Source organism: Anguilla rostrata, chromosome 17, assembly GCF_018555375.3.
Source record: "Anguilla rostrata isolate EN2019 chromosome 17, ASM1855537v3, whole genome shotgun sequence".
NCBI classification, from domain to species: Eukaryota; Metazoa; Chordata; class Actinopteri; order Anguilliformes; family Anguillidae; genus Anguilla; species Anguilla rostrata.
Genome location: NC_057949.1, coordinates 26,853,583 through 26,866,140, shown reverse-complemented (window position 1 = coordinate 26,866,140; position 12,558 = coordinate 26,853,583). Strand labels below are relative to the sequence as shown.

At 47.9% G+C, this 12,558-nt stretch overlaps 2 protein-coding genes across 3 annotated transcripts in view; one reads left to right on the top strand and one right to left on the bottom strand.

Moving 5' to 3' along the window:
• scpep1 (serine carboxypeptidase 1) overlaps positions 1-12,558 on the top strand; it is a 397,664-nt gene that overhangs the window by 325,088 nt on the left and 60,018 nt on the right. The gene's annotated exons all lie outside the window — the stretch shown is intronic.
• The window catches only part of cep112 (centrosomal protein 112), a 71,155-nt gene that overhangs the window by 43,111 nt on the left and 15,486 nt on the right, over positions 1-12,558 (bottom strand). For both annotated transcript variants that reach the window (XM_064315210.1, XM_064315211.1), the window contains 9 exons: positions 11,703-11,789; positions 7,779-7,878; positions 7,551-7,669; positions 7,028-7,171; positions 4,050-4,204; positions 3,219-3,348; positions 2,693-2,785; positions 1,997-2,044; positions 1,632-1,711 (listed from right to left, as the gene is read on the bottom strand). In XM_064315210.1, the coding sequence (XP_064171280.1) occupies positions 1,632-1,711; positions 1,997-2,044; positions 2,693-2,785; positions 3,219-3,348; positions 4,050-4,204; positions 7,028-7,171; positions 7,551-7,669; positions 7,779-7,878; positions 11,703-11,789 (956 nt within the window). The remainder of the gene's footprint in view (positions 1-1,631; positions 1,712-1,996; positions 2,045-2,692; positions 2,786-3,218; positions 3,349-4,049; positions 4,205-7,027; positions 7,172-7,550; positions 7,670-7,778; positions 7,879-11,702; positions 11,790-12,558) is intronic.

Genomic DNA, 12,558 nt, shown 5'->3' with positions numbered 1-12,558 from the left:
GAAACAGCAAGCGGTGGCAAAGGTCACCTTTTGTTTCCATGCTAATAAGAAAGAGCAGTTTTTATTTTTGGTAGACAATGTAGATCTGAAAGAAGGAAACGGCGAAGTCCTCTGCTCTGTTTTGGGGATGGTGTTCTGCTCTGTAATACCGTTTTATTGTGTGTGCGCACCTGTGTGTGTGTGCGTGCATGTGAGTGTGCACGTGTGTAAGCGCACGTTTGCGTAAGAGCGGGAGAGACAGGCTGCATGTTTGCAGAATGCTAATGCCCTGTGACGATTACTGAACCAGGATGAAAGAGACACCTTCCCTATTTTAGGGCAGTGTAATTCTTTACCCTGTTGCTATAGTAACTCGAAAGTGAAAAACAGGCCCTGTGTAAGCGGGAATGGCGATGGAAACAGGCCTGTTGCAAGTACTCGAAGTGTGAAAACATAGGGCCCTCACAGACTGTCGCTGCGCATGCGAGGTCATACAGGTCATCCTACAGACTATCCGGCTGCGCAGCTGTGAGGTCACTACAGGGGTCATCCTCACAGACTGACTCTGGCTGCGCAGCTGTGAGGTCACTACAGTGGTCATCCGCACAGGTTGACTCCGGCTGCGCAGCTGTGAGGTCACTACAGTAGTCATCCTCATGCAGATTGACTCTGGCTGCGCAGCTGTGAGAACTAACAGAACTAAAACAGATCACTGATCAGGAGCTTACGATTCACTCAGAGGAGGCCATTTTAATGCCTGAAGAAAACACTCAAACTGAAATCAAAAGGAAACTACTCTTTTTTTTTTTTCCCAAAAAGCGGTTTCTTTAAAGGGAAGTAGAGGACTGCTTAAAAGCATCTCTAAAAACAGTGAAAGGCACTGCCGTAACAGGCTTACATGTTTAAGAACAGAGGCACTGAGGTCAGGGGACTAATTACAGCTGTTTTTTCCTCCCGTTCTACACTCCGCTGCACTACTTATAACCCAGAGAATGTCACTCCACTACACTGAAAAATAAATCTTTTAAAGAGCAAAAAGAGAGTCCCTTTCCAGAGAGAGAGAAGAAGAATGAACTCCAGCGGCGATCACTGTAAAATATTCATGCGTTATCATGTAATGGCAAATTAAAACCTGAAATCTGGACTGGAAAGTGAATTATAATAACTGGTGCTATCTATCTTATCGAGATGTCTTTATCTTATAAAGCTCAGCTGGGGAGTTTACAATCTTGCCCATAGACATAAAAATATAAAACCATTTTTTGGGGGTTCTTTACAAAAAAACTACTTAAAAAAAAAAAACTACTTAATTTTGACTGCTCCGTAGCTACTCAGCCATGGATGTACCTATTTAGAGCACTGCAGAATGTCTCCATGGTTACAAGCACACATAACACAGTACAGGCAAGGTGTCAGCTACGTCATTAGCCAACCACGACCACAGTATGCAGTCGCCAGGCATCAGATTGGTTGAAGCCAACCAATGAGCATGAGCCGCCACCGAACAAACGTCCCCTATCTGCTAGCCCAGTGCCTACAGGTTACCGGATGTCTTCAGCTAGCGCTGCGGCTCTCCCACTCCGCCACAGAGGAACAGCAGTGCAGTAGTCCTCGTGTGTGACAGGAAGGGGGCGCCAGGCCGCGAGACTCACGTCAGGGCCTCCTCCAGCTTGGACATCTTCTTCCTGGCATCCGCCCTCTCGTTCTCCGCCTCGTTCTGCAGGGAGCGCACCTGCACCACAACAGCACGACAACCGCGTCAATCATCGCAACGTTCCCCCGGCGACCACGCTCACACCTGAGAACGCGGACTTTTAGGTTTCTGAGAGAAAACGGAGTTTATCTGGAAGTTCACATAAAATCCTCAAGTATCGTTTGAACAGGCGAGATACCTGAGGTAGTAAGTAAGCCCCAAAACACAAGAACATTGTTGTTTATTTTCTTAATTCAGGGCTCAACTGTGATTTCAAAAGTTCATAGAAGGGTTACGAAATGTGAAATAACCATGAGACTGTACCTTTTTCTCAGCGGCATGCAGAAGATCTGACGATTTGCTTTCTTGTTCCTGGAGAGTAACGCAGAACTTCAGTACCGAGCAAAAAAACAACCACTTCACAATGGAAGGCGCTGCCTACATCTGAAACCAACAACAAAATATCCCATTCTGTTTGAAAGGCACTGCTGACTAGAGCCTTTGAAGCCTACGCCTGCAGTGGCCTGAATTTGGAAAACCAGGCTGTATGGTGTTCTGGGATTCTTTCCACTAAATCTGTACTCTGTTAGTCATGTCTGTGTCTGAGGCCCAGATCATTGCAGTAGCACAAGGGTGACCAACTTGCTACTGTTGCAGCTGTCACTTATTAGCCATGTCCATGAGGCTCAAACCAGTGAAGTAGCAGAGGACTGAGCAGTTTAATACTGCTTAAGTGGAAAATAAGCAAGGCAACTACGAGCACCGTTTAGCAATGCTACTTTACTCCAAGGCTAATCAGATATTACACAAGTAAAACAGGGCATTAAATGCCAGAATACTAATCACAATGCTTGTAGATCTAATCAAAACACAGAAGACACTTTACAGTCAACATGGCAATAAAACATCAGCTTATTAATAGCTGAAGGGTGAACTGCATCTGCCATCTGTCAGTCATGTCTGAGCAGCCAGTAGGGCGAGGGAATTCACAGAAAAGGGGCGGAGCCCTCCAGACCTTACCCTGAGTTGCTTCATCCTCCTGCTCTCGCTGTCCTGCAGCTGCTGCCGAAGGTGGGCCACACACTGCTCCAGGTCCTCTATGACATCAGAGGCCTGCGGTAACATCACTCTTTACAAACAGCACCTGTCAATCTGTTTCAGTTGCCAGGGAAGCCTTCGGCCCAAAGTTCATGAACAACAATTGAACAGACCGTGCAATACTTTGTCTGGGCTTGGCTTTAAGAATTTAAAACACAGAGAGGGGTCTTAATTTATTTTTAATTTTTTTTTATTGTGGAGTGTCACCACATTCCGCACCCACTCTTTGAACAATGGAAAACAGGCAAATCTTCAGGCTTTTGAAACTCTGCCAATTAAATGAACCGTTCTCTGCAAAAGCAGTTATAATTCACAATCCTCACTTTTAAGATGTTGTATGTGTGCACATGTAATAATGCATAAAATACAGAGGGAAAAACCAAAAAATGAGCAATGTTTCGCCATGGTTTGGCATGAAGGCCATGGTTTTTGGGCAGGGCTAGGTCACCTTGGCAGCGGAGAGGGCGTGTTCCTTCTGAAGGAAGTTCAGGTCTGCTTCCTGTTTGGCCTCCATCTTCTGAACGGTCTTCTCGTGATTGCTGACAAGTTCCTCCTTCTCCACCAACAGAGTGACGGTCCTGCAGCACAGCAAACACACAAATCATTGATTATTATCAACACACACCGCTGTTCAGGGGTCTTTCGCAAGTCACACCTCATAACAGCATGTCCACACTTCCCACAGATGGGATCATTCTACCAAACCCACCACATTTAAATGAAGAGGGTTGGTAGAAAGATCTACCAACTAGCTAGCATACAGGCTTACCCGAGAGGCGGCTCCACTCGCTGTAGGAGGAGGAGCTTACCCGAGAGGTGGTCCCACTCGCTGAGGGAGGCGGAGCTTACCCGAGAGGCGGCTCCACTCACTGTAGGAGGCGGAGCTTACCCGAGAGGCTGCTCCACTCGCTGTGGGGGGTGGAGCTTACCCGAGAGGCGGTTCCACTCGCTGTGGGAGGCGAAGCTTACCCGAGAGGCAGTCCCGCTCGCTGTGGGGGGTGGAGCTTACCCGAGAGGCGGTTCCACTCCTTGTGGGAGGCGGAGCTTACCCGGTGGCTCCCACTCCTGGGGATGGAGCGATCGAGAGTCCAGTCCCGCCTTCCTGTGGTGACGGCTTCCCGAGAGCGGCCCACTCACCTCCATGGGGAGGCTGCTTACCCGAGAGTTGTCACCATCGCTCTGGGAGGAGGAGGCTACCACGGTCAGCCGTCTGCTCCCCCGTGGTAAGGGAGCTCACACCAAAGAGGCGGTCCCGCTCGCTGTGAGAGGCGGAGCTCACCTGCGGTTGGACTCCTGCAGCTCCGAGCTGATGGAGGCGATCTGGATCTCCAGCTCCGCCTTCTCCTGGGTGACCTTCTGCCGCAGGACGTTCCCGTTCTCCACCTCCAGTGAGAGCTGCTTCACCCGCGCCTCCAGTTCCTTCACCATCTGCTCCTGACGGAGGTCAGAGAGGCCCGGGGGCCGCGGTCAGCCGCCTCTCCCCCAGGTAAGGAGACGCCTCACGCACACACCACAGACCCAGCCGTTCACAACGCCATTTACCTCATTACATTACATTACAGGCATTTAGCAGACGCTCTCATCCAGAGCAACTTACACGGCGACTTTTTACACAGCATTTACACTGCATCCATTTATCCAGCTGGATATACACTGAAGCGATGCAGGTTAAGTACCTTGCTCAAGGGTAAAACAGCAGTGTCCTACACAGGAATCAAACCTGTGACCTTTAGGTTACAAGACCAGCACCTTACCCCCCCGCCCCCGCCACCGCCACCCCCCTTGCCGACCTCAGAAATCAAGGGATGGCCCTTAGACTTGAATATATAATACTGCAATCTGCAATCCGGCTAGCAGTGTGCTGAAGATTCAAGGTGTAGATTGACAGTTCAGGTGGAATCCATTCCTTTGGCATTGCCGAGCACTACGCCTTTAAGACCAGTCAGTGCTCTACGGTGTCAGTCAAATGGAGAGGAGGGTCCATGAATGCTTATTTCCCACACATTTACTGATTTAAAAAGTGATTGTACCAAGAGGCAGAAATAACACCGTTACTCATTCATTTGCAGGTAAATGGCGGAATGACCTGCTCTCATTATGTATTCTAATGTATTTAAGCTTTAATGGATTTATTCATCTAATACAGGTCTGCTGTGGGACTTGAATGCTGCTTAAATAAACAAATGAGAGAATAAAAGGACAGACATCTAGCAGCCAAAGTCACAAGGCTGTAGGGCAGTACTGTTTACAATGAAAACTGTAGCATCCTACGGCCTGAAAATAGCCCTGAAGAAGTATTCTGGAATGCAGAAGGTGCAGGTCCGTACGTCCGACGACAGATCTTCGATTAAAGATACAATGTGCGGCGCTCCCCGCTGCAGTAAACGGAAGGCGTTGACAGGAATCGCATTTCGGGACGGTCAGCAACGCCTTGAAAGCAGGCCTTTGTCTGCACGAACTACAAAAAAACACCCCACCGCCAAAAAAAAAAAAGACACCAGCTCTCTCAAGCCCCCCCCGGTGCCCGATAACGCGGGACGCACCTCAACACCGGCGCTCCACTGAACACCTGCGCTAACCGGGGATAAGGACGCCGAGCTCAGCACCAGAGCCAAACAACGGTATCGGCAGATAACAGCGCGAAGATAAACGCACAGAGCGCACCAACTGATGTGTGCGCCAAACTGTTTCTAACAGAACATTAAAGGCCGCAGAGCCGCAGAGGCGGGCAAGTCCTCGTTATCTCACGCAACGAAAAAGATTAGCATACCTGGAGCCTGAGCGCGCTAGCCACACAAGCCTGTTGAACTGCATAAAGCGCTGGGCCCAGTCAACGTAAGAGAAGCAGCATGACTTTATTACGGAGTGCACAGTACACGTGGCACGGTGTGAATCAATCAAATGGCCTTTCTGAGTCAGCTTTCTTATCACACAAGTCAGGCAGTTTGCATCTGACCAACTGCTAGCCAGCTGGCCTGGGTGCAGAATGAGTGCTTTGTGGAGAGAAGCCAGGGCTAGCCCTCGCTAGCGCGTTAGCGCTGACGTTAGCCTCAGCTACAGCTCCCATTTTACAAAAACAAAAGCAGCACAAGCCAGTTTTCACCCAGCTCAGAGAGCTCTTACTCCACAGTAAATTAAAAACATTTGTGTCTGGCGTTCTTCATCAAATCCAGGTTCTCGTACTAAATTGGGGAAGCGGGGTGGGGGGGCGGGGGGGGGGGGTCGGGTACGGGGTCGGGACTAAACTTCAGGGGGCACTGCTGCAGGCAGAACTACACTTGAGTAGGATTAGGCAGCGAGGCCAGGGTCAGGCAGATAATGTATGTCAATGCAAAAACTACAAACTCGCCCCAATATTAAACGCCCAGTGGCGAGATGCTTGAAATCCAGCAGTTCTGCAAGGATTATAATGTAGTTACAAAATAATTACCCTGATAAATAAAGTGTGCTGCACCTCAGAGAATTATCTCCGAGCCCGTGGGTTTAGGAGCCGCAGCGGCGAGCCATTGCACAACAATTATCCCAGCGGCGGTACGACGGGGGAGAGATAGCGGTCTTATCAGCTGTGGGGCGGGATCCTGGCTCGCCGCTGCACCGGGTCGGTACGGGAGCACGTCCCATACGGGCGGCCCCTCGTGCCGGACGTGCTCGGGGCGGCGTACCCGAGGCCGCGTGCGGACGTGCCCTCGCCCCGCGGTACGTGCGCTGCGGTACGTGCGCCAGCTGGGGATAACGCGCAAGATATACCCGCGGTACGGGCCGTTTTTCTGTCAGAGGCACGCACCGCGACTCAAGATGTGAAAAGTCTGACTTTTTTTTTGCCGTGTTCTAGAACACTGCTTTCTAGAACAGAGACGCTAAAAACAGAGAAGAGTGAAAGCTCCATTCGTGTCCAATGCCGGGTCTAGCACACACAGTTACATGCTAATCTGATTACTGTATTACCAAAATTTTAAAAGGTTTTAAAGGAAAATCACCCTAAGAAGGGGGAATACACTGTATTACTCCCAGATCTATACTCACTGTGCTGAGTGCTATACTCACTGTGTCCGAGTGCTATACTCACTGTGTTGAGTGCTATATTCACTGTGCTGAGTGTTATACTCACTGTGCTGAGTGCTATACTCACTGTGCTGAGTGCTATACTCACTGTGTCTGAGTGCTACACTCACTGTGCTGAGTGCTATACTCACTGTGCTGAGTGCTATACTTACTGTGTCTGAGTGCTATACTCACTGTGCTGAGTGCTATACTCACTGTGCCCTGTGTCTGAGCGCTGTACTCTGACTCCATCTTGGCCAGCCGCTGGTTGGTGTCGTCCAGAAGCTCCTGAATGTTCTCCGTGTGCTTCTTCTGCAGCTCAAACTTCTCCTGCTCCATCTCGGTCACGGCAGTGTGCAACTGGGCAGGATGAAGCGTGAGAAGTGTCAATCAATTAAATCCTTCCCATCATGGAACCATCCAATCAAAATCCAATCCTTCACCTCCAAGCCCAATCAAAATCTCATCTGTCACCTTGTAAGTGAATCAAAATCCCACTTACACCCAAATATTAAACCAATCAAAATTCCAGCTTTCACCCTAAAAGCCGATCTAAACACAACCCCTCACTCCAATGTCCAATTAAAATCCCATCCATCTTTCCAACCTATGACTGAATCCAAAATCGAGGGCCTTGGCAGGTGAAGGGGTTTTATGGTTGGTGAGCCGAAGAACATCCCTCTACAGTCTGTCGGTACCCGGGGGGAAAGCGAAGGAGAAAAGCAGTCGCTCTCTTTACCTTCTTTTCCCACTCGTTTTTCACCGAGTCGGCATTGTTGTCCAGCATGGCCTTCAGTTCCGCGATCTGCTTGTCTTTGTTCTCGCGGACGACCTGCGACTCCCGCACCAGGCTCTGAACTGTAAGAGAGGCATTTTGCGGTAAATCGCTTCGTGCTGTTACCATTCGCCGGGCCGACAGAGGCCACATACCCACCGGCCCGCCCGTAAGACTCCGCCCACGCCTCACCTTTCTTCTCCAGTTTGCGGACGGTCTCATCCGAGTTCTTCTGCTTGGTCCGGTACATGGCCTTCAGCTCCTCGATCTCGCCGTTCTTTCTGTCCAGAATCTGGGGGGGGGGCATTCATTAGCTCATCTCAGTCTGGCCAGTATAGCCCCGAAAGCTGAACAAACACGGAACTGGGTCGGCCAATCAGAATGGACGACAACCACAGTGACAATCTAATTAGTCCTGTACACACTGCTGCTCTCTTGTTGGTTTGACCAATGAGGATTAAATTTTGTTTTTAAATGGTGACTAACCAAGCAATACTGGCAAATATTTTTGATGATTCTGTTTGACTTATTAATCTGTTTTTTTAATTTTTTATTCATAAGTAAAATACACATTTACTCATCTGCAACACAAAAGACTGAATGTTTATTCATGTATTCGCTTCAGCTCGACCAGACACAAGTTAAACTTTCAGCGGCTTGCAGTTTGAATTTAAATTCATGCGTCACGAGCCTCACTTAACCGAAACAAGGTCGCGAACGCGGTGCTCAGGCAGCTGCGCCGCGACCTTGGAGCCTCGGCGCTAATCTCTTCGCTCGGACGCAGCTCTGAAGCGGCAGGTCTGTTGTTGTCGCTGAAGATGCGATTTCAACTAGCCGGACTGGCGCAGGCAGAGATGCACAGAGCACTCGCTCGCAGCCTTTGAGGAGTTATTCACAGTTATTCATGCGCCGTTTTTTCCCTCCGTATCAGAAAAAGGGACACGGCAGCTCTTCGGAAGACGCTAAAAGCTCTGGATGTTAATCTGTCCCCAGATGCTTTTTTCTTTTTTTACCCCCTTTTGAGCTCTGGGAAATTACGCCTTCTGTGTGACTTCTGCCTCCAGTAAAATATCCACAACACTGACAGAGCGTGACCGTGCCGATTTCACACGCACGCCAGCCGTTTTCTTTAAAGAAACACCCCACTTGAAGGGTTTTGTAAATTAACTTTACAGTAATGCTTGTTTACCTTAAATGTTATTTACAGAGAAGGGATTTTTTTTTTTTGGGGGGGGGGGGGGGGGGGATTCTCACTTCCACTGGCATTAGTGGCCACAATCAAAAAGCTAAAATAGACTGGGTCTGTTTCCCCTCCAATTCCCATAAATATTAGTCAGACTCAAAGCAAGGAGTTTTGAAAATCAGTTTAGATTTTTTCCTCAGTGAAGCATTTTTCATTGGCGGGCCAAAAAAGGTACAGGGCAGGGGGCTCTCATTTTGAGAATGTGTAGAGCTTAAGTTGTAAACAGTGAAAACACTAACGGACTCTAAGGGAAAATCTATGATGCTACATGCTAAAGATATTACCGCTATCTGATATTACTATAAACATATATTTTTAGCTCCTGATCCTTTTATGTTCTGTTCTGTTTTGTTTTTGGTCTGTTTTTTATATGAAACTTTTATTTTTCTGCTGCCATCTTGACCAGGACTCCCTGGCAGAAGAGATATTGTATATCAGTGGGACCTTTCTGGTTAAATAAAGGATAAATAAATAAAAAAATATTAAACTAAACATATTATACAAAAAAATAATACATCTAATTTTAGCCCTTTGTGTACCAGCTAAAACCATAGCCAAGTATATATTACATTTATATTACAAAAATGAACAGTGATAATCTGTGATGCTCACTGATAATCCTGACAGATTAAGAGCACTGAGCAGAACTCCTGCTCACTACCCTATTCTAACACAATCAGATCCAGTACATGGGGGGAAAAAAGACGTAATAAAACAGCAACAGAATACTAAGTCCATTTATAAATCCTTAATAAAGGCTTAATTGCGGCTTTATAAAGCATTAACAGACACAATCATGTTTAGTCCAGCATTTATAAATGTTTCAGATAAAAAACAATTATTAAGGTGATGATGCTGGTCATTACAACTCTATGACCAACTGTGTCACCCCCCCTAACAGTCACGGACTGCGCTGGAACAGTCACGGACTGCACTGGAACAGTCACGATTTTAATCAGCACGGTGGGATGCATCTCTAACCCCCAGGACTACTGCTTTAGCACAGCACAGCTCCAGAAGACCGCAAGGGTATCGGTTCAGTTCTCTCATATACACACACACACACACACACAGACACAGACACAGACACAGACACAGACACACACACACACAGACACAGACACAGACACAGACACAGACACAGACACAGACACACACACACAGACACAGACACAGACACAGACACACACACAGACACACACACACACAGACACACAACACACACACACACACACAACAGACAGACAGCAGACAGACAGACAACACACACACACACACACACACAGACACAAGACACAACACACACAACACAACACACAACACACACACACACACACACACACACACACACACACACACACACACACACACACACACACACACACACACACACACACACACACACACACACACACACACACACACACACACACAGACACACACACACACACACACACACACACACACACACACACACACAGACACACACACACACACACACTCGGAGAAGAAGCCTCTTAATCGCTGGCGGTAGCTCGCCAGGACGAAGGAGCCGGTAACGAACAGATTCTGTGTGTTTGGTAGCTGCTCGGAAATCCACGGGAAAAAAGGAAACCTTCAGTGGCACATCCAAAAATCACAACCCCCTGTTCATTTATTTCTACATCTTTGCTTGGACATTAAATGTAATGTGCCTGGTTTCGGGAAAATGTAGTCATCCATTTCATTGACATTTGATTTCTTTGTTCTAGGTTTGCTTGGCTATTTATTCAATATTACTATTATTATTATTATTATTATAGCATGCACAGAGCTCTCACAGAGGATTCGACTGCTGTCACAATTTTGGGGAGGTGTGAAACATGTGCACATGCGCGCACACACACACACAAAAACACAAACACACATTCAAATACTTAAAAAGGTAGCAGCACCATTTCTCATCAAAAAAAAAAAAGAAGAACATCAGAGAACTTGAGGGATATTTTCCCTCATTAGGAGGCTGTCACTCCGCCAGCCAATCAGAGAGGCGGGCGAGAAAGGCGCCTGTGGTGTTTCTGTGGAATTTTTTAAGGCCGCGTGTTTTTTCTTTTTTTTCGTTTACCAGTCATTTCCTGAGAGAGCACAATTTGGTGGTATTCAGGCGAAGTTAAGGTGGGCGGGTCAGAGAAGGGGGCCGGGGAAACTCCGGGACGGGAGAGGCGTCAGCTTTTAGCCGAGCCATTTCACCCTTTTAAGGATCCCCCCCCTCCAATGACCATCCCTTTGAGCCCAGGAGAGCCAGATAACCAATTACCCACAGGGACACATATTTCACATAAATGCCCCTCCACCACAGTCACACACACAGGGGAAGGTCCAGGTGCTGCCTGTGCTCTTAGAGCCGGACTGCGCGTCCCTTTCATGTCATATAATGTGCATTACCCCATATCACACATTTCTGAGATGCAATGGGATATAACGTTTTTTGGTGTTGTTGTTTTTTGTGAATGTATACTTTTGGCGGTAATACGGGAGCCAAATATGGTGCACTTAATGCCTCTCAGCACATTACACGGCTGACGCTGCTGTAAGGTGCTGTTTGCTAAGGTGGAATGGCGGAGTGTCCTCTTCAAACGTTCCTTCAGAGCTCGGGACTGATTTGGTGCCTTGCTAACAAATTCATGAAGAGGAGGACGGTGGTGCGGGTGGCTGAGCTGGTATGGGGGCTTTCTGTGCAAATTTTTTTGGGGGTGGGTGGGGGGGGGGGGGAGTGTGCCTGTTATAGGGGGGCTTTGTGGGGGGGAATGCCCGGTAAGATTAAAGCTGAGGGGAGGGAGGATTCCCGTCCAGTCGTGTAAAAAGGCTCGAGCTGCCGCTGCAGTTTCTCCCACCTTCTGGACATCGGCGTCGTGCCTCTGCTGAGTCTTCAGCCTCTCCTCCTGGTACCGAGCCTCCAGAACCTTCGCCTTCAAATCGCCCTGCCGAGGAGAGGGAGAGAGAGAGGGCCGACTGCTGAGGAACAGCTTCATCAACACCTCACGTGTATAACAGCACATACACATCTACAGCTTTATCAACACCTCACGTGTATATCAGCACATACACACCTACAGCTTCATCAACACCTCACGTGTATAACAGCACTTACACACCTACAGCTTCATCAACACCTCACGTGTATAACAGCACTTACACATCTACAGCTTTATAAGCACCTCACGTGTATAACAGCACAAACACACCTACAGCTTTATCAACACCTCACATGTATATCAACACATACACACCTACAGCTTTATCAACACCTCACATGTATAACAGCACATACACACCCACAGCTTTATCAACACCTCACGTGTATATCAACACATACACACCTACAGCTTCATCAACACCTCACATGTATAACAGCACATACACACCTACAGCTTTATCAACACCTCACGTGTATATCAACACATACACACCTACAGCTGTATCAACACCTCACGTGTATAACAGCACATACACACCTACAGCTGTATCAACACCTCACATGTATAACAGCACATACACACCTACAGCTGTATCAAACACACTCACACTCAGTATCAACACCGCACATTACACAACCCACCAAGCTTTATCAACACCTCACATGTATAACAGCACATACACACCCACAGCTTATCAACACCTCACATGTATAACACACATACACACCACAGCTTATCAACACCTCACGTGTATAACAGCACATACACACCA